We start from the raw sequence: 26,150 nt of genomic DNA, 5'->3' as shown, positions 1-26,150 counted from the left end.
CTCATGCCCCACATTGTGTAGCTGGATATACTGTGGCTTTCAGGAAAAGAACCTGGACTCGCCCATCCTACCTGCCTGAAACCAGGTTCCATGCTTTATTCTTCCAAGGATTCCAGAACTCTTTCCAGCTCTCCTCCCAGGAAGCAGATGAATTTCTTCCCCTATGCCTAGCCTGTCCACCTGTTTGTCCATTCAGTTTTTGTAGTCCTTTGAGGCTCTGCTCACCTGTCTGTCCACAGGTCCACAGGCAGCCTATTGCCCAAAGACTCTGCTCTTCCCTGCAAGTCTGTGCCAAGGGTGAGTGAGACCCAGAGGATGAAGGGGCAAAGGGTGAATGTGAAGAGCTAGCAGAGAAAAGATAATGGGGAGGGGGGATGATCTGGGAGTGATGATGGAGAGGGTGCTGCTCCTGTGCAACCGGGACCTTCGGAAGGCTTCTGGCCAAGATCCATGCTGATGCCGTTCTTGTGCCCATAGAGGGACAGAGCCAGCTGGAGGTGTGGCCGACCAGGCCCCTCCAAGAGGTCATCAACCGGACCTTCTAATACTGGCAAGGTGTGCCCCAGCAGCTGGTGCCTCAAGAAGAGACTGGAAGAGCTGGAGGAGGGAGGTTGGACCTGTCAGCTATAGGGGTAGGGAGGGACTCCCAAATTGACATTAAAAGCTCCTTCCCCAGACTTCTCATCATACCCATCTCTGGAGCCTCACCTGCCAAGACCCTGGGCGAGACAGGGGTGGTGGTCTCCCAGCCTTCATAGGGGAGCTGCTCTTACCTGGATTCTTTAGAGGAGCATAGTAGAGGTGACTAGAAGTCCCTGGAAGAGGCCAGCATCCATCTCCTCGGGACTAGCCCAACCCCCTGGTGCTGTACAAGTGCTCCTGAACCAGGAATCATGGGGTCCCCAGCCAGAACCTCTCCACCCACCTCCATATATCCTGGACTCTGAATTGGGGGATTGGGCAGCTCCAAGTGTATGGCAAATAGAAGACATGAAAGATGCGGGTGGAGAGTGGACAATGATTTCTTAAGAAAAAGTGTCCAACCCTTCCTGGAAGCAGAGTTTCATGGTTGCAGGGTTCAGAAGAGAGATCTGCTTTGAGTTTGAATTACTACTACTAATAACCATAGTGTCTAATGTGAAAGTAATGCCTTAGTGCTTTCAAGGCATTCTTTCCATCCTCAGCCTCATTTGATTCTCACAACAGCATCATTATTAAATTCCCATTTGATCACTTATTACATGCCAAGCACTGTGCTAAGAAACCTACATGCATTATCTCCTGTTATTCTCTCAACAAGCCTATGAGGTTAGTCATTTCATGGATGAGAAAACTGAAGCTTGTCAAGTTTAATTAAGTTTCCAAGAACAGGACTCAAATGCTGAGGTTGGCAGAAGACAAACTCCTGTACTCTGGATCCCTCCAATGCCCTGTGGTCCCTATGCACTTTGGGGAAAGTGGAAATTCTAATCACACTCTGGCTTCTGGGATGGGCCCATCAAACTGTCCCAAGTGTCAACTCATTCCATCCTTCCACCATGATGTCATTCAAGATGTGAAGACTCAGAAGATGGAGCACATGCCCAGCCTCCATGCCCCAGAGACCTGCTCAAGGGATGGGCAGGCAGCCTTTCTCACCAAAACCACCAGGCTAAGATGTGTGAGGCCTGTGCACTACACATATCTGGTAGACAGAGCAGCTGGAAAGGGAATAAGTGTTAAGGCTGTAGGTAGGAGCTGTCAGAAGTCCAGTGAATAGAATGAAGAGAGGGACTATCTGATTTCAGCCAGAAGCAACCCTGTGATCCATTAGCGATGTCTGCAAAGGGAGGAGACTGGGAAGCACAGCTCCTATTTGCTGTTGTTCCCTACAGTGAGAGTCCCTCAGGGATTTTGAAATCCTTCATTTGGGCCTCCTCTCTTTCCCTTTGAGTTCTTTCACCATTGTCTCTTCACCCTTGACTCCTGCCTTGCCTCCCCTCAGAGCCCAGTGACCAAGGTAAACTGGGAGCAACACTGAAGTGGTTTCAGAGGTCCTAAACCAAGAGATGACCAACCCCCGCAAGGCCTTGCTGCAGGTGAGGGCCTGGCCTTGTCTAGGAAGGTTGAGCCCACCAAGAGCCTGTTTAAAGAGGGAGGCAGGGTGAAGGAGGGGATAGATGTTGGCTGATAAGGAATGATAGGACTCCACTGAACCTGACGGAGAGCCTTCTGGAAGAGAGGACCTGGAGGATGGGAAAGAACAGGGCTTTCAGTACAGACAGAGCCAGCCCAATCCTGGTTCTGCCGCTGCCCAGCTGTGACCTTGGACCCATTATCTAAAGTCTTCAAGTCCCTTCTTCCACAGCTCTGAAATGGGTATGGTAGTCATGGCAACCCTCGGGGGTTGCTGTGAGAATTAAAGGCAATGTATTGGTATGAAAAAATGCCTGCCAGTGGCGGCTGGATTCTAAGGGGTATTCTTCCTTTTCCCACTAGAGGGCGCCCCCACCTTCTCTGTCTCTCACAGACACCTTTACACGTTTCAGCAACGGTGGGATGCAGGGGCTGCGGGCCTCTAGCAGCATGGGGTTCTGTAAGATCAAGCATAGGCACAGAGCTTGAAGTGCCTGCAGAAATCTACTTCAGAGATTTTCTAACTTTATATATAGATAGATAGATAGATAGATAGATAGATAGATAGATGTGTATATCTCTCTCTCTCTATATATATAGATATATATGCAGGCTCTGTTTTTCTAAGAAAATCTTGAGTAGGACATGACCCTAATCTTCCCCTCGCCCATCCATCCATATACATTATGTGTATATACATTATGCTTTTGTCCTTAGTTCTTAAATGGGAGAGTCCCCAGAGCCCCTCGCATTCAGCCTCCCCCTTTCTCTCCTCTGTGGTGTTGAGGAAATCCCCTGAGCAAGGTTTTCAGGCATCTCCTTGGGACCCTTGAGTTCTTTGGAGCTCAGATAGGAAACCTCCCACCAAGTAGGTACCCATCTATCTTTACAGCTGAGAAACTGAGTGGAGCAGGACTAGCCCAGGTCCCAGCCTTCCCCTTCCACTGCCCGTACCCTTCCTCGCAAGGACCCCAGTAGAGGTTGGGCTGCTTCACAACTCAGACCTCTTCACACTAAGGACAGTCTGAGGAGGTGACTAGTTGAACTTTGACCTAAATGACACAAGGAAACAGCTAGGGGGAGATCTGGAGGAAGAGTCCCACAGGCAGGGAGAACGGCAAATGCAATTGCCCTTAGGTGTGATGGTAGGGCTCTTAGGGCAACAGACAGCATGATGAGCTTGGGACGAGGCCCAAGACTACTCAACGCTTACAATCTACAGACAGCATTTGCGTTTTATTCGAAGTGCACTGGGAAATCATCATGGGATTTTTTTTTTTTTTTTTTTTTTTGGCCACGCTGAGCGGCTTAACAACTGGACCGCCAGGGAATTCCCCAACACGGGATTTTTGTTTTTTTTTTTTAAAGGAAAGGAATAGGAAAATACAAGCATTTTCTAAGACACAATGATGTTGATGGAAAATAGATTATGAGGGCTTCCCTGGCATTGCAGTGGTTAAGAATCCACCTGCCAATGCAGGGGACACGGGTTCGAGCCCTGGTCCGGGAAGATCCCACATACTGCGGAGCAACGAAGCCCGTGCGCCACAACTACTGAACCTGCGCTCTAGAGCCCGTGCTCCGCAGCAAGAGAAGGCACCACAATGAGAAGCCCGTGCACTGCAATGAAGAGTAGCCCCCGCTCGCCGCAACTAGAGAAAGCCCACGTGCAGCAACGAAAACCCAACGCAGCCAAAACTAAATTAATAAATTTATTTAAAAAAGAAAATAGATTATGAAACAGACAACAGTAGAAACAAGTAGACCTGTTTGGGACTATTGAGTTATCCAGGGGAGATCTGTTGGTACCTTGGACTAAGATCATGGCAACATTGCTGGGAAGCTCCTAGCTGGGCTCCATCCGGAGGCAGCCTGCACTTCAGAGGTGCTCCAGCCCTTCACCCCTTTCAAAGACACTGGTCTCCATCCCTGTCACCATGGCAGCGGGGCCTCTTTAGCTTGGATTGGCTGCTAGACCTCATCATTGGTACTGTGGCTGACCCTGTGATGGGGGCTGTTTACCATGATTCTATCAATTATGTAAACAAGGAGCTGCCATTCTCCTCCAGGCTCAGGGGACAGACCAGCCCTGTGTCTAATGGAAAAATCCCCAGAACTAGAGATGGGCACAGGGAAGGGCCTGCAGTCTGACAGTTCCTGAGTCACTAGTCTCAGGGTTTATTCAGATCAAGACTGCTATTGAGACTTGTTCTGAATTCAGTTGGAGGGTGAGGTGGGCGAGGGAGGGAGTGGCAACACCTGCCTCATGGTATTCATTGAAAATTCCTCGTTTCTTCCCATTTTAGGATGTCTTTGAGCTGTTCCCTAATCTGAGTCACAAGCTTGCAGCTGATTAAGGCCTCAGGGGAAGACTCCCAGCCCCACACCTTCCCTGGTGCTTTCAAGAAGCAATTTCAGGCTGACCCAAATCTGGGTTATTAAAGCTGATTTTCAAGCAAACTCTTTCTACAGACTTGTCTGGAGGCAGGATGGGTGGGATTTAGACCCGACCACAGTCTCTGAGATGAGTGAAGTGGGATCTGAACACAGGGAAGCTTGGGGCATAGGGTACGGAGAGCACAGCCCCTGGTTGCACCGAAGGCCTGGTTTCAGATCCCTCCCTCCTCCCACAGACCATTTCTAAGGCAAGGTGGAATTGCCGCTGGAACGACTGCCATCCCCACCCAAGCCTTCAGCTGTGTCTTCTTGGTCTTCCTTCCATTTGTGGAAGGAAAGTCTTCCCTCCAGACCCCAAGAAACCACACAGAGAGTAATGCACATTTAACAGGTTTATACTTACGGTCAGTTTGCCCCTGGGAGTGGGGAGATTAGCCACCATTGCTCAGCCCAACCAAACTCCAGCTGTCCCACACCTCGGGCTTTATATTTCTCAAAGCACTTTAACACTCAACTCATTTGATCCTCACAAATGGGAGCACGGGGGAAAGTATCAAGCCCACTGTCTTAGTCTGTTTAGGCTGCTATAACAAAATACCATAAACTTGGTGACTTATAAACAGTGGAAATTTATTTTTCACAGTTCTAGAGGCTGCAAAGACCAAGATCAAGGCACTGGCAGATCAGGTGTCTGGTCAGGCCTACTTCTTGGTTCATAGATGGCTCCATCTTGCTATAACCTCACATGGTGGAAGGACAAGAGATCTCTCTAGGGTCTCTTTTATAAGGGCACTAGTTCCATTCATGAGGTCTTTACCCTCATGACCTAATTACCTCCCAAAGGCCCCACTTCCAAATACTGTCACCTTGGGGGTTTAGGATTTCAACATATGTATTTGCGGGGGAGACTAAACATTCAGACCATAGCCCCCACCCACTTATACAGCCCAGAGAAATTAAGAGACACTCCTCTGGTAATACAGGCTTAATCATGCTGCCAATGCAGGTCCTCTCCCCTGTATCCTTGCATCTAAGGACATAGCTAAACATAACACTCAGCATGTTGATCTATATCTAGTTCTTATTAACTAGGTTGACTCCTATGACCCACCCTACTTTTTCTCATCATATATTCACTGTGCCTGGCCACTGCAATGCATGGTTCCTGCCTCAAGGCAATTGAAGACTAGTCAGGGAAGTATTGTAAGTCGTAGATACAATGTATTCATGCAATAGATATTTACTGAACACCTGTGTAGCTGACTCCATAGAAGCCCTGCCTCATGTCCCCTGGCCTGTCTCTACACCCACATGCAGCTGCAGGTGGACAATATCTGCATGTGCTGACAGCTTCCCACCTCAAGCCATGGGACTCTTCTCATCCAGTGGATTTTCTGGAAGGCCCAGGGAACTTGCCTACCTATGCTCAAGACAGCCTTGAAATATCTGGGATTTAACACCCTCAGAGGCTGCCCTCAACCAGTTAAGGACTTAGTTTAGTGGGTAAAAGTTTCAGCATATCCCTCCCTTGGTAGGGGTCAATCTAAGTTCTACACAGACCCTCAGGGGTCCCAAGCAGGATTCACTCCCAGTTGCTCACTGTGATGGTTAATTTTCTGTGTTAATTTGACTGCACTAAGGGATGCCCAGATAGCTAGGAAAACGCTATTCTTGAGTGTGCCTGTGAAGGTGTCTCTGGAAAAGGTTAGCCTTTGAAATCAGTAGATTGAGTAAAGAAGATCACCAATGCAGGTAGACATCATCCAATCCATTGAGGGCCTGAATAGAATAAAAAGGTAGAGGAAGGACAAATTTGCTGTCTCTTTGGACTTCCCTGGTGGTCCAGTGGTTAAGACTCTGTGCTTCCACTGCAGGGGCTGCAGGTTCGATCCCTGGTTGGGGAAGTTCTGCATGCTTCACGTGGTGCAGCAAAAAAAAAAAAAAGACATTAAGAATTTGCTTTCTCTGCTTGAGCTGAGATATCCATCTTCTGAGTTTGGTTGGATATCAGTGTTTCTGGTTCTTGGGCCTTTGGACCCAGACTGAATTATACCACCAGCTTGCCTGGTTCTCGCCTTGCAGATGGCGGATCACTGGACTTCTCAACCTCCATAATTATGTGCTTCCCCTTTTCTTCCTTATTTTGGATTTTTTTTTTAAATTTATTTATTTAGTTTTTTTATTTATTTATGGCTGTGTTGGGTCTTCGTTTCTGTGCGAGGGCTTCCTCTAGTTGCGGCAAGTGGGGGCCACTCTTCATCGCGGTGCGCGGGCCTCTCACTGTCGCGGCCTCTCTTGTTGCGGAGCACAGGCTCCAGACGCGCAGGCTCAGTAGTTGTGGCTCACGGGCCTAGTTGCTCTGCGGCATGTGGGATCTTCCCAGACCAGGGCTCGAACCCATGTCCCCTGCCTTAGCAGGCAGATTCTCAACCACTGCGCCACCAGGGAAGCCCCTAGTTTTTTTATTTATTTATGGCTGTGTTGGGTCTTCGTTTCTGTGCGAGGGCTTTCTCTAGTTGTGGCAAGCGGGGGCCACTCTTCATCGCGGTGCGCGGGCCTCTCTCGTTGCGGAGCACAGGCTCCAGACGCGCAGGCTCAGTAATTCTGGCTCACGGGCCCAGTTGCTCCGCGGCATGTGGGATCTTCCCAGACCAGGGCTCGAACCCGTGTCCCCTGCATCGGCAGGCAGATTCTCAACCACTGCGCCACCAGGGAAGCCCTATTTTGGATTATTGAAACAGTTTTTAGTATTCTAGTTTAGTGTATCAACTGTGTTTTTCACTATCTTTCTATGGTTTTTTAAGTGGTTGCTCTAAGGATCAGAGTAGACATGCTTAACTTTTCACAGTCTACTTATAATCACTGTTTTACCATCTCAAGTGGAATGTAGAAATCTCACCAGCATACAGGTCCCATTACTCTCCCCCATTTCTGTTGTAGTGGTCAATTAGAATCAATTACACCTACATACATTGAAACCTCTATCAGACAATGTTATAATTTTTGCTTTCAACCATCATACATATTTTAAATGATTCAAGAGGGAAAGAATAGTCTATAATATTTACCCAGATATTTCCCATTTCTATTGCTCTCCCTTATTCCTTATGTTTCAGGTTTCCTTCAGATATAATTTCCCTTCTATCCAAAGAACTTCCTTTAGCAATTCTTGAAGAGCAGGTCTGCTGGCAATTAATTAGTTTTTCTTCATCTTCATTTCACTTTCATTCCTGAAGTGCATTTTACTGGATATAGAATCCTGGGTTGACAGTTCCTTTCTTCACCACTTAAAAAATGTTATTACAGGGCTTCCCTGATGGTGCAGTGGTTAAGAATCCGCCTGCCAATGCAGGGGACACGGGTTCAAGACCTGGTCCAGGAAGATCCCACATGCCGCGGAGCAACTAAGCCCGTGCGCCACAACTACTGAGCCTGAGCTCTAGAGCCCGCAAGCCACAACTACAGAGCCCACGTGCCACAACTACTGAAGCCCACACGCCTAGAGCCCGTGCTCCGCAACAAGAGAAGCCACGACAATGAGAAGCCCGCGCACCACAACGAAGAGTAGCCCCCGCTCACCGCAACTAAAGAAAGCTCGTGCGCAGCAACGAAGACCCAACACAGCCAAAAATAAATAAATTAATTTATTTATTTAAAAAAATGTTACTACACTTCTGGCTCCCATCATTTATAATGAAATATCCACAGTCATTTGGATTATTATTCTCCTTTAAGTGATGTGCTGTTTTTCTTTCAGACTGTTTTCAAGATTTTTTTCTTTGCTTTTAGTTTTTAGAAGTTTGATTATGATGTATCAGGACATGGATTTCTTCGGGTTTATCCTGTTTGGAGTTCACTGAACTTGTTGAATCTGTAGGTTTATGGCTTTTGACAAATGTGGGAAGTTTTCAGCCATGATTTCTTCAAGTAATTTTTTATGTACTACCCTTTTTCTCCTCTCCTTCAGGGACTCCAATGACAGAATGTTAAACTTTGGGTATTGTCCCACAGGTCCCTGAGGCTCTGCTAATTTTCTTCCCCAATGTTTTCTCTCTGTTGTGCTGATTGGATCATTTATATTGATCCATCTTCAACTTAACTAACACTTTCCTCTGTCATTCTTATTCTGTTAGTGAGCCTATCCAGTGAGTTTTTATTTTGGCTATTGTATTTGGTAGTTTTAAATAGCACGTAAGAGAAAGAAACAGAACAGCTAGTGGTAGGAAATGTGGTTGGAGAAGTAGGCCCAGAACTGACCATATGGGACCTTGCAGGTAATAGTAAAGAGTACTAGTTCTTACACAAAGGGCAGAAGAAAATCACCAGATATTTTAAGGAAATGAATAGAATGATGATTTAAAATTTTAGAAGACCACCTTAGCACTTTTGGAGAATGTACTGATAGAGGGCAAGAGTGGAACAGATAGATCTGTTAGGAAGTATTGTTTTGGTTCAAGGGACACTGGTGGCTTGGACTGGGCAACTGCAGAAGGCTGAGCACCTCCAGCTGGCCATGAACTCTACCCGGAGGAGCTTGAGCCTCAAGGGGAATCCAGACCTGCATACTCACCAAGGGAACAGCTTCTGACTCCTCTCACCATGGCAACTGTGCTTCCTTTGCCCAGATCAGTTGCTAGGGTGACACATCAGCACTGAGTGACTGGGCCCCACGATAAGAACTGGTTACCATGGTGTAAAGTCTGCAGACAAGAATCTGCCATTCTTCTCCAGGTTAAGGTCCTTGACTGGCTCTAAATCTAAGGGAAAATCAGGGGCTGGAGAGAAGATCAAACACAGGAGCCAAGGCAAGGCCAGCTGTGGGGCAATTGCTAAGTCACTGTGCCTCAGGACTTGCCCAAATCAAGACTGTTATTAGAGCCTGTTATTTATTGCGGGAGGGGGAGTTTACATTTTAGAGGGGGAATAATCTAGCACATATATACACAAATTCAAAATCCCTTGTTTCCTACCATTTTAGGGCTTCTTTGAACTGTTTTCTTCTCTGAGCAAAATTTGCAGCTGGTTGAAACATTCCTATCCTCCACCCCCTGCAATGCCATCTACAAGGGCAGTTCTAGGACAACCTGCTTCTGAATTTTTTAAGCGGGTTTTTGTCAAAACCCTTTCTGTGGGCTTGTTCTGTGGTAGGACAGGTGGCCTCCAGACAGAGCCTCTGAGGTAAAATATATAGGATCAGAACAGAGAGGACATTTGGAGTCGGGATGTAAAATAGCTCCTTGGTGCAGCTGGAAGCCTGGTTTCTGATCCCTTTCTCTTTCCAGATGTCATTCATAACATGAATGCAGGGCAGGGTAGGACCACAGCTGAAGTGTAATTTTTCCTCATCCACTTCCCCACCATCACCACCTGTCACACTTTATGGTGGTCTTTTTTCCCTTGGGAAAGGAAATTCCTCCCCTTGAACTACAAGTCCAATAGGCCTGATAACCTGCTTGGTCTTCTGAGGATATTACTCTCAACATTAGGGTCCCCTCCAATGAATAGGGAAAAGAAGTGCAGTATCAATGCACATATAATTTATCATTTTGATAGCTATTTCTCTGGTACTTTGAAATCTTAAAAGGGAGAAAGAGGGCTTCCCTGGTGGCGCAGTGGTTGAGAGTCTGCCTGCCAGTGCAGAGGACACGGGTTCGGGCCCTGGTCTGGGAGGATCCCACGTGCCGCGGAGCAACTAAGCCCGTGAGCCACAACTACTGAGCCTGCGCGTCTGGAGCCTGTGCTCCACAACAAGAGAGGCCGCGATAGTGAGAGGCCCGTGCACCGCGATGAAGAGTGGCCCCGCTTGCCACAACTAGAGAAAGCCCTCGCACAGAAACGAAGACCCAACACAGCCATAAATAAATAAATAAACAAATACTTTAAAAAAAAAGAAAAAAAGACTACATTCTTTAAAAAAAAAAAAAAAAAAGGGAGAAAGAAGCACACCCACCTCTGCTCAACCCACCCAAAGACCAATATGTCCCTTTTTCTTGTAGCATTGTACTTCTCAAAGCAGGCTCACACTCATTTGCTCCTAGGCCTAAATTATTTCTGTAAACAATTTTTGAATATTATGTACAACACAAATCATTGATAACCAGTTCCTGGCATGATAAAATAGCTTGTGTCAGACACTCCCATTAACATTTAACGTATATACTCTAGACAAAATATAAAAGTGATTGTATGAAAACATGGAGACCGGCCAAAAGCAAGAAAAACTAGAGGGAATATAATCCTTGAAAAAAGGGAAAACCTCCCCCCACAACCAATGAGTTCCACATTTAACAGGCTTTTCCCCTAATGATACTTCACAGTTTCCTGTAGCACATGGGGAAATAGGCATGAAAGGCAGAGAGTGGAAGTCTGAATGGCCAAGGAAGTAGTGGATGGAGTACAGAAATGCCAGAGCAGGTGGAAATTGAGCAAGAACTCTGGGAAATGAGTGAGCTACAGAGAGGGGAACCCAAAATCCACATGCAAATTCCCCTCACATCCTTAGATACCTTCTAAATGGCACAAGTGCAGGGCGAGATTTTAAGGAACCTAGTGGAAAAGTCAAATATCTGAACAGGGATTTTTTTTTGCAGCTTCCACAGTGTTTGGGACACCAAGTTTGAGGTTCAGGACTCCCAAAATTAAAAGGCTTTGGTAAACACTTCGGAGTGTTCATTGAAATCCCAAAAGGACCACAACCTTGGTGTAAGTACGATGTCCCAGGACTAAAGCATACAGCCTAAGATTAAGAGAAGAACTGCAATACTCCTGCCCTAACCAGGCTTCAAGGTTTTTTACCAAAAATTTTGTTTCTTCCAGAATAAATTCAACAGCCTTTAAATGAGTATAATATAAATCAGAGTCTCTACCATGCATCAACCCAAAATGTCCAGTATACAACAAAAAATTAGTTGGCAAATGAGCAGGAAAATATAAACTATTATCAAGAGAAAATCACCAATAGATGTAGACCCATAGGTGAGCCAGATGTTAGCAGATAGGGAATTAAAAATATCTCCTAGGGCTTCCCTGGTGACGCAGTGGTTGAGAATCTGCCTGCCAATGCAGGGGACACGGGTTCGAGCCCTGGTCTGGGAAGATCCCACATGCCACGGAGCAGCTGGGCCCGTGAGCCACAATTACTGAGCCTGCGCGTCTGAAGCCCATGCTCCGCAACAAGAGAGGCCGCGATAGTGAGAGGCCCGCGCACCGCGATGAAGAGTGGCCTCCGCTTGCCACAACTAGAGAAAGCCCTCGCACAGAAACGAAGACCCAACACAGCCATAAATTAATTAATTAATTAATTAATTATTTAAAAAAATAGCTCTTATAAATGTGTTAATTTACAAGAAAAGACAAACAATTGGGGAACCTCAGTAGAGAAATAGAAACTATAAAAATGAATAAAATTCAAAATCTATAAATGAAAAAATACCATCTCTTATTCATTGAAATTAAATTCATTGAATGAGTTTAATAGCAGGCTGGATGCAGCAGAAGGAAAGATCAAGTTAATAGAAATTATCCAAACAGAAGCACTGGGAGAAAAAGATGAAAACAAAAACAAGACACAGAGTCTAAGACCTGTAGGATAATAGCAAGTAGTCTAACATATGTGTAGTAGGAATTTTAGAAGGAGAGGAGAGGAGAGACACAATGGGAACAAAAAGTGTTTGAAGGTATAATGTCTAAAAATTTGCCAGTATGGTTGAACTACATCAACACACACATAAAGAAGCTCAGCAAACCCCATGCAGGATAAATACAGAAAGGACACATATAGGCACATCATAACTAAGTTGCTGAAAACCAAAAGAAATAGGAAAATATTTAAAGTGGACAGAGAAAAAGATGTATCTCTTTCAGAGGGACAACACTAAAAATGAAGGCAATCTTTTAGACCATAGAAGCCAGAAGACAATAGAATAATATCTTTATGCTGAAAGAAAAAAGTTAAACCCCAAATTCTATACATAGTGGAAACATCTTTTTAAAATGAAGGAGAAATGGAGATTTTTTTTTTAGGGTTTTTAAAAATTAATTTATTTTATTTATCTATTTTTGGCTGCGTTGGGTCTTCGTTGGTGCTCATGGGCTTTCTCTAGTTGTGGAGAGTGGGGGCTGCTCTGCGTTGCAGTGCGTGGGCTTCTCATTGCGGTGGCTTCTCTTGTTGCAGGGCATGGGCTCTAGGCGCACGGGCTTCAGTAATTGTGGCTCACGGGCTTAGTTGCTCTGCGGCATGTGGGATCTTCCCAGACCAGGGCTCGAACCCGTGTCCCCTGCATTGGCAGGCAGATTCTTAACCACTGAGCCATCAGGGAAGCCCTGGAGATATTTTTAAATAAGCAAAAAGTATGAGAAATCGTTGTCAGCAGACCTGCACAGAAATGCCAAAGGGAGCTCTTCAACCTGAAAGAAAATGATCTCAGATAGAAACTGCAATCTGAAGGAAGAAATAAAGAACATACACCAGAAATGGGAAATATGTGAGTAAATATAAAAGACTATTTTTTCTTACTATCTTTAAAAGTCTACTGACTTACTAAGGCAAAATAAGTTTTAAAAGTATTGTGTGGTTTACAAAATATGTAGAAATAAAATATATAACAATAATACACAATGGGAGGGACAAATGAATTATATTGTCATAAAGTTTATACATTTTGAGTGTTGTGACATAATATTAACTTAAAGTAGTTGTGATAAATTAAGGATGCTCACTGTCGTTTCTAGAGCAACCTCTTAAAATAATACAAAGGAGTACAGCTAAAAAGTCAGTAGATAATAAAGTTAAATACTAAAAATTATTTGATTATTCCAAAAAAAAGGAGAGAAGGAGAAACAAAGGAAGATAAAACAGGTAAGACAAATAGAAAACAAATAACAAAATGGCAGAATTAATCCCAAACATATCAATAATTACATTAAACATAAATAACTAAACAATTTAATTAAAAGGCAAAGATTGCCAGTCTAGGTTACAAAAAAAATAAGAAAAACAAACTATATCTTGTCTACAAGAGATATAAATTTTTTTTTACTTTCTGCACAAAGTGTAAAGGGTTTTTTTTTATTTATATGTAACATAAGCAAAATTATTTGTCAATAAATTTCACATTCTGATTCTTTCCACTGCCAATCACCTTAGTTCCTCCAAAGCCATAAACAAGAGATATACTTTAAATATAATGACAGAGATGATAACTTGAAAGCAAGATAATGGAAAAAGACATGCCATGAAAATGCTAACCAACAGGAAGCTGGTGTGGCCATCTCAATATCAGAAAAAGCAATTAAGGACTCCCCTGGTGGTGCAGTGGTTAAGAATCCGCCTGCCAATGCAGGGGACATGGGTTTGAGCCCTGGTCAGGGAAGATCCCACATGCCATGGAGCAACTAAGCCCATGAGCCACAACTACTGAGCCTGCATGCCACAACTACTGAAGCCCTCATGCCTAGAGCCCGTGCTCCACAGCAAGAGAAGCCACCACAATGAGAAGCCCGCACACTGCAAAGAAGAGTAGACCCTGCTCACTGCAACTAGAGAAAGCCCGCATGCAGCAGCAAGACCCAATGCAGCCAAAAATAAATAAATAAATTTATTAAAAAAACTATACTCCAATAAAAATTTTTTAAAAAGAGAAAAAGCAGGCTTAAGATAAAGAGTATTACTAGAGATAAAGAGGGATATTTCATAATGATAAAAGGATCAAACCCTTAAGAGGATATAAAAATCCAAAATGTGGATGCATCAAGTAACAGTTTTAAAAAACATAAAGCAAAATTGATAGAACCTAAAGGAAAGATAGACAATTCCACAAATGTATTTGATTATGGTGAATAGATCAAGCAGAAAAAAGTAAATACAAATACGAAAAAATTCAACATTAAACAATATGACTTACTTGACATTTATAGAACACTAAAACAAACAATAGCAAAATACATATTCTTTTCACATGTACATGGAACACTCACCAAGATAGAGTATCGGCTGATCCATGAAACAAATTCAGTAAGTCAAAATAATTGAAGTCATACAAAGCATGTTCCCACACCACAATGAAATTCAAAAATAAATAAATAAAAGCAAAAAAAAAAAAACTTAAAAAGTCCCCAATAGTAACATCCTTCTAAATAATCCTTGGGTCTAAGAAGTCACAAGAAAAATTAGAAAATATTTACTGTTGATAATTAAAACACAAAAAAACTAATGCTTAGAGGGAAATGTATAGATTTACATGACTATTGCAAAGAAGAAAACATTTAAATCAATGATCTCAGTTACCAACTAAAGAAGCTAGAAAAAAATAAGAAGTGAAACTCAAAAAAATAGAAGGAAATAATAATAAAGAATGGAAATCAATAAAATGGGCAAAACAATAGAGAAAAAGCAATAAGACCAAAAGTCAGTTCTTTAAAATGATCAATAATATTTATAAATCTCTAGCTACACTGATGAAGAAGAAAGAAAAATATGAAGTATCAAAATCAGGAATTTAAAAAGTGAAACTTCAAATTTCCACAGCTATTAAAAGGATAATAAAGAAATATTATAAATATCTTTATGCAAACAAATGTGGTAACGAATATTATGAACAAATTTCGTGAAAAATTCAAATTTCCAAAAGAGACATGAAAAGAAATAGAATATCTGAATAGCTAAAGAAATTGAAATTGTAATAAAACTTGCTCACAAAGAAACTCCAGGCCCATACACTCAAAGAAATAATATCACTCATACAGAAACTCTTTCAGAGCATAACAAAAGAGGGAATGCTTTCTGACCAAATTTATTGGGTCAGCATAACTGAACATTTGGAAAAAAAACATAGGAGAAAATCTTTGTAACTTTGGGATAGGCAAACATTTCTAAGAACATGGAAAACATTAGCCATAAAAGATAAAATTAATAAATTGAACTTTCTTGAAATTAAATTATTTTGCTCTTCAAAAAACACTATTAAGGAAATTAGGGACTTCCCTGGTGGTCCAGTGGTAAAGAATCCACCTTACAATGCAGGGGACGTGGGTTCCATCCCTGGTCAGAGAACTAAGATCCCACATGCCGCGGGGGAACTAAGCCCGCATGACACAACTACTGAGCTCGGCACCTCAACGAGAGAGCCCGCGCACCACAGCTACAGAGCCCACGTACCCTGGAGCCCTCGCGCCACAGCTAGAGAGAGAAAACCCGCAGGCCACAACTAGAGAGAAGCCCACGCGTCACAACGAAAGATCCTGCATGCCTCAACGAAGATCCCGAGTGCTGCAACTAAGACCTGACACAGCCAAAAAAGAAAATAAATAAATAAAATAAATAAACATTTTTTTAAAAGTTTGGCAAAAGAAAATTAAAATGAAATGCTCAGAGTTGGAGAAAATATTCACAAACCATTAATCTGTTAAAGGAGTTGTAACCAGAAGTATTAGAGAATTATGTAAATTAGGGAATAGTAAATATTTTTAGACATTGTGTTTGCTTCCAATTGCTGCTGTAACAAATTGCGTCAAATTTAGTGGCCAAAAACAATTTTGTTACCTTACAGTTCTGGAAGTCAGAAGTCTAAAATCAAAATGTCAGCAGGGCTGTGCTCCTTTTGGAGGTTTAAAGGGAGAATACATATTCTTACCTTTTCAGCTTCTAGAGGCTGTTTGCATTCTTGGCTTGTGGGCCCTTCCTTGCACCATTCCAGTCTCTTGCTTCCAACATTATATCTCCCACTACTGACTCTGACCCTCCTGCTTCTTTCTATAAAGACCTTTGTGATTATATTGGACATACTCAGAAAATCCAGGATATTCTCCCCATCTGAAGTGAATCACCTTCTAAGGTTAATCACACCTGTAAAATCCCTTTTACCATGTAAAGTAACATATTCACAGGTTCCAGGGATTCGGACATGGACATCTTTGGGGGTCATTACTCAGCCTACCGTAAATATCTTAATGGCATTTTGGTTATGTAGAAAACTATCATTAATTCTAGAAGGCATATTGAATTATTTAGGAGTGAAATGTCATGATGTCTGTGAATTACTTTTAAATACTTCAGCAAGAAAAAGAAGAAATTGTGACAAAAATATTTTATTTATTTATTTATTTTTGGCTGCATTGGGTCTTTGTTGCTGCACGCGGGCTTTCTCTAGTTGCGGGGAGCGGGGGCTACTCTTCGTTGTGGTGCACGGGCTTCTCAATGTGGTGGCCTCTCTTGCTGCGGAGCGTGGCCTCTAGGCGCATGGGGTTCAGTTGTTGTGCCACACGGGCTCAGTAGTTGTGGCTCGCAGGCTCTAGAGCGCAGGCCCAGTAGCTGTGGCGCACGGGCTTCGTTGCTCCACGGCATGTGGGATCCTCCTGGACCAGGGATCGAACCCATGTCCCCTGCATTAGCAGGCGGATTCCTAACCACTGCGCCACCAGGGAAGTCCCATGACAAAATCTTAATAATTGTTACGTCTGGGTGGTAGGTATATTCATGCTTCATGTTTATTTATTTGAGTCTTCTCTTTTTTAATATTTGAAATTTTTCATAATAAAATTTTAAGCTTAATGAAAAAAAAATATTGAAATGCCAGTCTAGGGCTTAGGAAGCTCACATATTAGCCTGTAACAAAACATGAGTGGAAGCAAGGGATCGGTTATTCAATAGTTACTTAGCTAGTTATTGCAGTAGCTCTATGAAAAAGAGTACAGTGGTTTGAACCTGAGCGATGGCAGTGGATGTGGAGAAGTAATGGATGTGCATATACTCAGCAGGTCAAACCCATGATTGCTGAAGGTTTTAAGGCGGGTAAGGGTGAAGTAAGCATCAGGATAATAAAAATAGACTAGATTCATTGAGTGCCGACTATCCAGTCGCTGTTCATATTTAATCCTCGCAACAAACCCATGAGGCAGGTACAATTCGCAGGCACATTTTACATGCAATCCGTTTTTCCAGGCTTGGGACTGGGAGTAGAGGCGGTAGTCCTCGGGACCTGGTTTATGTAAAAAAGGAGTGGGCTCCTGGGAATAGGGTGGGGTGGCCTGTGGGGAGGTAGGGAAGTAAGGGTTGGGTAGGCGTCCGCAGGGGCAGGGCCCGCCGGCCATTGGTCCAGCTGCCAAGGGAGCTTTGTGCAGATCCAGTCTCGCTAGCGGGTGGGAAGCGACGGCCCCGCTCAGTCCCTCCAGCAGCTGTCTCTACCTTATCTGCGACTTAGGTGGGGAGCCAGCGCACCAAGCCCGGGAGAATGCAGCGCCCGCTGTGGCCTGGGGGCTTCCGGGGGCTCTGGCTGCTCCTCTGCTTCCTGCTGCTGAAGAGCCGCCCAGGGAGCGGCAGCGACGTTAGTGATCACGGTCAGGAGGAAAGCTGGCGGGTGCGGGCAGGGCCAGAGAGCGATTCTGAGAGAAGTGGGTCCGGGGGCCTCAAGGTTAGGAACTTAGGAGGAAAGGAATCTGTTTTGGGGGGGGGGGTGGTGAGAAGAGAAAAATGCGCAGAAAAGAGGCGCAGGCTTGGCGTGGGGCTCGGTATATGGGGTATGGATTTAGGAGAAGCGGACTCGGGAAGATTGGGGATTCGGGAGAAGGACGGACAAACACAGGGGCAGAGGGAAGTAAAACCGGCCTGGGCGGCCGCAAGAGAACAAAGACGCGCTGAGGGGCCAGGGAAGAGATGCCCATGGCTGAGGGATAGTCAGGGGACCAGGATCTCTGGACAGTAGGAGCAGGGACCGCGGGTATCCGGCTCCGGAGAGAAGGCTGGGCCGAGGGATGAGGCAAGGCTTCTTTATAAGCCCCTAGAGCCTGGTGTTCGCGATCCAATTTCCGGTAAGAACGGGAAGGCTAGGATGGGGTAAAAAAGGATGGAGGGGGAAAGGGTCCATCCTCTTCCTCCCCCTTCACTCTGCGCCAACCGGGTGGACCATCGCTGACACGTCTGAGCAGCCAGAGACCGACTGCGCAGACTCGAGGATTCCAGCGCCCTGCGCTTGGGGCAGGAGCAAACTTCTAGCCTGATGCCAGCTCTCTTCGCCCGATTCTTGGGTTTAGAGGCCAATGCAGAGGACTCGCGAAAAACTGTAGGAGGAGACCTGGGGGCGGGGGGCGGGGCGCGTGGGGTGGGAGAGGACGGGCAAGACTTGTGGGGATGACTCGCTCTCTTTACTGCCCGGAGCCGCCTCCATGCCAGGCTTAGGCCACCGCTCAGCACCACGGACAGCGCCAGGTGCCCTGTGGGTCTGACTGAGGGTGTCTGGGTCACCACTTTTCTATCAGTTCTGGGAGCGCTGCCTCAGAGAAGATGTCTCCTTCCAGAAGCTATTTTCCTTCTCAATATTAGGTTCTGCTCCTTCCTAAAGCCAGGAAAATGATATTAGGATCCATTTGACTGGAGAGGAGAATTCCCTTTTTATAATGACTCATGGTAGTTCCACTACAGGAAAACAAACAAACAAACAAAAAACCCAGACTCCAACCCTACCCCATTTACCTGGAATGAGGAAAGTGTGTATAGCATTAGGAATTATCTCCACCCCCGTCCTTCCCTTATGCACAGTTGGGCAAACTGTGGCTTTCAGGGCAAGGATCCAGACAGTCAAACCCTATACATACCAATACTTTCTTCCTCGAAGGATTCCAGGCGTCCTCTCCAATCCCCTCCAGGCTTCAAAGCCTTCCCTGAATGCAGTTCACCTGCTTTCCATGCCCTACCTGTTCACCTGATTATCCATTGTATGTGTGTAGCTTTCTGAGTCTCTTCTTACCTCACCCTCCACAGGCTGCCTGTGGAGCTTGGTTCTTACCTGGAAGTTGGTACCAAAGGTGAATGAAGTGCAGGGGCTGAAGAACAGGGCAGGTGGTGACGGGGGAAGGAAAAATGAAAAGGAGGACTTGAAAGGACGTGGGGGTCTGGTGAGGGGGACAGAGACCACTGAACCCAGGGGTGATAGTGGAAGGAAGCTGCTTTCCTTCAGCTGGGATTTGGAAGGCTTCTGGTCAAGCTCCTTTCTCACAGCACTATTTTGCCCTTAGATGGTCAGGGCCAAGTGGGAGTGGGGCACCTCTGGACCCTCCAAGGATTTACCTCTCCAGTCTTCCAGCAGTTGCAAGTTGTACTCCAGCAGATTATGCCCCAAGGTGAGTAAGAGCTGGAGAAGAGAGGCTGAGGCTTGGTCAGATACAGGGGAATAGTGAGGGGCTTTTTGATCTGAGAACAGGCTTTCATCCCCAAATGTCTCTACTTGACACTTTCCTGTCATGCTTACCTCATGGAGAGTTGGGAGAGACCAAAATGGGGATGGAGCTAGAAGGGCAGGCTGTTTGCCCTTGAACACCCTGGAAGGGCCCAGCAGAGGCTTCTAGAAGAAGCCCCTGGAAGAGGTGAGCATCTAACTCCTTGGGACTAGCCCCAACTCCAGGCACTATCTGAGTTTTTCCAGAGCCAGGAATCCTTAAGTTCTCAGCCAGGAGAACACACACACACACACACACACACACACACACACACTCCTAAGCCTCTGAGTAGGAAGCAGAGCAAATTGTATGACAAATAGAAGAGAGGAAGGAAGGGGAGTGGGGACTCCCTTGAAGACAGATGGCTGACCCTTCCTTAGAGCAGAGTTTCATGAATGGGAGAAGAGTCAGATAGGAAATCTGGCTTGAGTTCATGTTACTACTACCTCTACTGATGTCTAATATGTGCAAAATGCCTTAGAGTAGTGGTTCTCAAAGTGCACCCCCAGACCAGTAGCATCAGCATCACCAGGAGACTTGCTGGAAATGCTAATTCATGACCTTCACCCCAGACCTCCTGAATCAGAAACTCTAGGAGGGAGGAACAGCAATCTGTGATTTAACAAGCCGTGCAGGAGGTTCTGATGTACTCTCAAGTTTGGGAATCACTGCCTTACAGTTTTCTCAGCACTCTGTGCATCCCTAATCTCATTTAATTTCCACAATAGCATCAAATGAGTCAGCAAAAAGAGTGTAGTCCTAATCCTAACTGAATGTTTATTATATGCCAGGCACTGTGCTAAGCAAATTTTATATGCCATCTCATTTAATTCTCTCCACAAATTGTGATCCTTTGGCTACTTGAGGGAGAGGGGGAGTGTTGACCTCACTCTGGTCTCTGGAGTGGGCCAGTCAGAGCATCCCAGGTATTAATTCACCACATCCTTTCAACCTGCAGGTTTGTTCTGGAAGGATGACATGACCCAGGATGTGATGACACAGAAGATGGGGCACATTGGCAAACTCCACTCCCAGGATCCATGTGTGAGGATCGGGCAGGCAGCCTTTCCCAGCAAAACCACCGGGGTGAGGTGTGTGAAGCCTATGGTCAGTCCATGCTGTCTGGTGGACAGAGAGAACAGGGAGGGAACGGGTATTAAAACTGCAGGTAAGAGCTGCCAGGAGCACTCTGAGAATGACTCAGAAGTCCTGTCTGGGATCTGCAGGAAACAGTTCCATGAACCACTAGTGACATCTGCAAAGGGAGGCGAGGGAGGTGCTAGCAAGCCTAGGTCCCATTTGTCATCTCCATCTCTTCTAGGGGCAAGCAAGGGGAGAAACTTCGACTCCTATTCCCCAAGGTGAGACTCATGTGTCTTCTCAAGACTTTTAAAGCCCTGACTTTGGGTCCCATCTCTTTCCCTCTGGGGCCCTGTCACCCTTTTCTGCCTCCTCCTTGACTCCTGGCTTCCCTCCTCACAGACCCCAATGGTCAAGGTGAACAGGGATCAGTGCTTTACCTCCAAAGTGGTTTCGAAGGCCCTGAAACGAGAGGTGACCAACCCTGTCAAGGTGAGGGGCTCGCTTTTTCTAGGGAAGTTGGAATCACCAAGGACATGTTTAAATGAGGGAGGCAGGTGTGAAGGAGGGGAATGGGTATTGGTGTGTGAACAGAGAAGCTGAAGAAAAGATCTTTCCCAATTGAAGGGTATCCCCATTTTCCTGTCTCTCTCAGACTACTTGTGGGCATCCATATGAAAGGTTGGGGGGCATGATGCAGGTGCTGGCAGTCTCTAAGGATGAAATGATCTATAGGATCATTCACAGGCACTGAGTTTACAAAGGCATAGAAAACTGCAGAGTTTTCAATGTTAAGTAAAAAGTCCTCCTTTTCTCCATGTACTCCCTTGTATATAGCAAGTAATAGCAAAGCTCCTTTGGATGAATGGCAGACGTAGCCCAGAGGCCTTCACATTCACCTCTTCCCCACCTTGCTCTACTCTGTGGCCTGGGCAAGTCAACTGGGCAAGCCTCTGAGTTATCTACCTAGGATGCTGGAACTCTTCAGAATCCGGATTGAAAACACCCATTTAGCACTCCCATCTATCTATAGATGAGACATTGGGGCCCAGGCTGGTCAAGCAACTTACTCAAGGCTGCATAGCAAGTTCATGGCAGAGCTAAGACTGGACCCAGGTCTCCTGATTCCCAGCCCCTTCCCCTGCACAGTCCCTGCCCTTCCTCGCAGGGACTGCAGTGTGGGTTGTGCTGCCCCAAACATCAGACTCCTCCACATTGACAAAAGTCCTTTTTTGAACTAAGACCTAAATTACAAGAAGGTGGCAGCCAGTGGAAGATATGAAGGAAGGGCCTCCCAGGAAGAGGGCACCGCAATGACAAATGCCCTGAGAGAAGGATACTATGGCAAGACTGAGGGAAAGTCAGTGGTAGAACATTAGGTTGGAGAAGTAGGCTCGGGGTTGACCACACAGGGGCTCATAGGTCATGGTGAAAGTTTGGATTTTATTCCAAGGGTAGTGGCAAGTTAACTAGGAAATTTTAAGGACGGGGATGTAATAATGTGATATGATTTTAAAAGGTCACTCTAATGGTATCAGGGATGGATTGTGAGAAGAGCGAGAGTGAAAACTGAGAGTCCTGTAAAGAGCCGATCATCCTGGTCCAGGGGAGACGGAGGTGGCTTGGACTGGGGTGGTGGCAGCAGAGCTGGCACTGCCAGCTAGCCACGTGCTCCATCCAGGGGCAGCCTGCACCTCTGGGGGCTTCTAGCCTCTCATACTCTTCTAGAAAACCAGTTCCTACTCCCATAAGATGGCAGCTGAGCTTCCTAAGCTTAGGTTGGTCACTGGGTCCACACACTCAGAGCTAAGTGACAGACCCACCTGTGAGAGACCGGTTGCTGCGGTGCCTTCATGAAAGCAAACAAGGTGCTGCCATTCTTCTCCAGCCTGAGCCCAAGGGAAAATCAGAGGATGAGAACTCTATGAATTCTGTGTGGGAGCAAAGGGGACAGACACTCAGTCGATGGGTTGAGTCACTGTGAGCTGACTCAAATCAGGCTGTTATTGAAGCATTTGGGGGAGAGTAGGTGAGGGAGGGGCCACCTCTCCACATACTGATTCCAATCCTTTGTTTCTGGTTTTAGGGCTTCTTTGAGTCACCCCCCACTGTGGGCCACAACCTTGTCGCTGATTGAGACCTAATGCGAAGTTGCTTTGCCCCAGTACCCTCCCCATTGCCCTCTGGAGGGGCAGTTCCAGGATGACCGAAATCTGGATCATTAAAGTGGCTTTGATGCAAACTCTCTGTGACTTGCCCTGAGGCAGGATGGGTCAGGTTTGGACCTGGCCACAGCCTTCAAAGTGAGAGAGGTGGGACCAGAACAAGGGTTGCGGTGAGGAGAGCACACCTCCTCTCTGCTGCCGGAGGCTGCTTCTGTCTTGTTTTCCTTCCAGTGGCCATTCCTGAAGTGAGGAAAGCAAGGATGGGACCACAGCTGGAATGGCAGCCTTCTTTACGCACATCCAGCTATGCTGTGTGGTCTAGTTGCCCATACTTCCATGTCAGACAGGCCTGCACTCTGCTGTTTTATGAGGGTCTCCCACCTCCAGTATTACAGCCCCTGCCAGTGCTCTCCCACTCTTTGTGCTCTCAAGAATCAACATAGAAGTGCTGTAATCAAAGTGTACACACATTAAATGTTTTGCTGACTCTTGCCAGTTTGCTCCTGGTAGCTTAAAATCTTACAAGGGAGGGAGTAATCTGATCACTCATGCTCAGCCCAGCCAAATACCAGAATGTCCTATTTGCAAAGCTTTATACTTCCCAAGGTACTCTCATACATCAGAGGTGTAAGCATGTGGGCAGATACCAAAATTTAGTTTCTCTAAAGAACTGGCACTTGGCCACACATCTCATGCATTTAAGCAACCCAGAGAAATTAAGTAACTAGGTCTTGATGGCACCGATTCTTGCTCATGCTGCTGTTTTTGCCCTCTCCCCCTCTATTCGTTGTGTTCAGGAATGTACCTAAACCCAGCACTAGACCAGTCATATTCATTTGTACCTAGTTCTCATTAAATTGGGCAACCCCTGCTACTCACCCACATTTCCCCCTCATTCATTCCCTCTTTCTTTCCAAGACAGAAAATGGGGAGAAGAAGACGAGCATTTTTAAAAGGAAAGTAAGTTTAGTTCTTATTGCAGAGGGGCAGATTATATGATTTGGATCATATTATTTGATAGAAAATGGGAAGCCACTGAAGGTCTGTTGAGCAAGGGAGTGACACAATGAAAGCTGAGCTTTAGAAGAACAATCTCACATTTCTGTAGAAGGATGGGTTAGGGAGTAGGAGAAATGTGGCAACATTCTAGAAAGACTGTTGAAATAGTGCAGTGTGCCACACAAGGACCTGAACTTGAGTGAAAGAGGACATATAAGAGAGATATTTTGAAGGATGAATTAATAGGCCTTGGCAACTGTTAGGGGTTGAATCCTGTCCCCCCCAAAATTCATAAGTTGAAGTCCTAATCTCCTGTACCTCAGAACATGACCTTATTTGGAAATAGGAGTGTTACAGATGTAATTAGTTAATTTAAGATGAGGTCATTCAGGTGGGCCCTAATCCAGTATGACTAGTATCCTTATAAAAAGGGGAAATTTGGAGACAGACATGCATAGAGGGAAGATGACATGAAGAGATACAGGGAGAAGATAGCCACCAACAAGCCAAAGAGAGAGGCCTGGAACAGCTCCTTCTAGCCCAAGAAGGAACAAACCCTTATAACACGTTGATTTTAAACTTCTAGCCTCCAGAACTGTGAGACAATATATTTCTATTGTTTAAGTTCCCCAGTTTGTGGTATTTTGTTACAGCAGCCTTAGGGAACTAATACAGGTGATTTTTGTTTTTGTTAGAGATGTTTTGCCTTAGTGAATAATGATGCTGCTCATGGAGCAGGGACATCTGGAGTGGTGGTTGGGGAAGGAAAATGGATGTACTCTTTTTTTTTTTTTAATTTTATTTTTGGCTGCGTTGGGACTTCGTTGCTGTGTGCGGGCTTTCTCTAGTTGCGGCGAACAGGGGCTACTCTTCATTGTGGTGTGCAGGCTTCTCATTGCAGTGACTTCTCTTGTTGTGAAGCATGGGCTATAGGCATGCGGGCTTCTGTAGTTGTGGCATGTGGGCTCAGTGGTTGTGGCTCGTGGGCCCTAGAGCACAGGCTCAGTAGTTGTGGCGCACGGGCTTAGTTGCTCTGTGACACGTGGGATCTTCCCGGACCAGGGCTCGAACCCGTGTCCCCTGAATTGGCAGGTGGATTCTTAACCACTCCGCCACCAGGGAAGTCCCTGGATGTACTCTTTTTTTTTTTTTTTCACACACACACACTGTATTTTATTTTTACAAGAGATAAACTGACACCAAGCATTGTAAATGGATGACCACAACAAAAGCAACAATGATTGCAATTACCAAACATGAAACACACTCATACTATGTCATAATATTGACATTCAGTCCTGGATGTACTCTTAAAGGTTAAAGCCAAAAGCCTGTTCAAGGACATCACAACAGCAATTCTCTCCTACATCATCACTTTTCCCCTGCATGCCTGATTATTTTCATCAATATATAAGTATGCTGCAATATCTCCTAGATCTAATTTTTTTCTCAACTTCTGCTTCTGGTAATGGTGCACTACGTAATTCATACTATCTCTGCCTGCTGAAGACAGCTTGTCTTAGTGTGATTCCTCCCAAAATCAAAGCCTGAAGTAAGGACTTGCATGTGGGTCGTGTAGATTGGGATTAGATTTCAAGATGAGGAGTGAGAGAATGGGAAGGGTGAAACAGAGGGTTTGGAAAGTTATTGAAGGGTGCGTTAAGGAGTTATAGGCAACTGAGGTAAGTTCTTGTGGGGACTCTCTTAGGCATCATGTACAATGCACCTCAGAACTGTCCTCTGAGACAGAGAAAAGGAAAGTATTTATCCTATGGGACCATCCCCCATTGGATACAGGGTTGCACTACAGGATGCTAATTTCCTTATATATCCAGGTTTTTCATGCGTGAGAATGTCTGAGCAGAGTCCCAAGGATATCTAATGCTGTGGTAGCAGAGGACCCAGGCCAAAAACAAAAGATCTGCAGTGCAGGTGAGGCAGGTGGTATCAGATTACACCTGCATCTAGCTTGTGGCTGCAGTAATGGCTAGAATTAAAAGGTAACCCAAGAGGATGCAAAATGGGACAATAAATGGTGTCTAATATACCTTAAAAGCTGGATGGAAAAGTATCCAAAATCTTCTTAAAAGCGTCAAGGAGCTAGCAGAAGAGTGAAGAGTAATTGACTCAGGTCAAGATCCAGGAAAGGAACAGAATCCAGAGGTGGTAAACCCAATGTTCACAGTT

The 26,150-nt window shown here is 45.3% G+C and overlaps 1 protein-coding gene across 1 annotated transcript; it reads left to right on the top strand.

Annotated features, from left to right (window-relative positions):
* The first annotated feature begins 17,554 nt into the window (after positions 1-17,554).
* On the top strand, positions 17,555-24,640 carry RESP18 (regulated endocrine specific protein 18). Its single transcript, XM_007187979.3, has 6 exons — positions 17,555-17,844; positions 19,519-19,623; positions 20,678-20,810; positions 21,041-21,080; positions 21,202-21,291; positions 22,886-24,640. Exons 1-6 carry the CDS (start codon positions 17,739-17,741, stop codon positions 22,934-22,936), a joined length of 525 nt encoding a protein of 174 aa, XP_007188041.1. The 5' UTR covers positions 17,555-17,738; the 3' UTR covers positions 22,937-24,640.
* Positions 24,641-26,150: the final 1,510 nt, after the last annotated feature.

This window comes from Balaenoptera acutorostrata, chromosome 8 (genome assembly GCF_949987535.1).
Source record: "Balaenoptera acutorostrata chromosome 8, mBalAcu1.1, whole genome shotgun sequence".
NCBI lineage: Eukaryota > Metazoa > Chordata > Mammalia > Artiodactyla > Balaenopteridae > Balaenoptera > Balaenoptera acutorostrata.
Note: the sequence above shows the minus strand (reverse complement) of the source record. Positions and strands in the feature narration are given on the sequence as shown.

Excerpts from the sequence above, each read along its gene's own strand:
- RESP18 (XM_007187979.3), top strand. The coding sequence starts at position 17,739 with ATGCAGCGCCCGCTGTGGCCTGGGGGCTTCCGGGGGCTCTGGCTGCTC. Across the intron at positions 17,845-19,518 it reads CAGCGACGTTAGTGATCACG|ATGGTCAGGGCCAAGTGGGA; the intron begins GTCAGGAGGAAA and ends TTTTGCCCTTAG. Across the intron at positions 20,811-21,040 it reads AGCAAAACCACCGGGGTGAG|GGGCAAGCAAGGGGAGAAAC; the intron begins GTGTGTGAAGCC and ends CATCTCTTCTAG.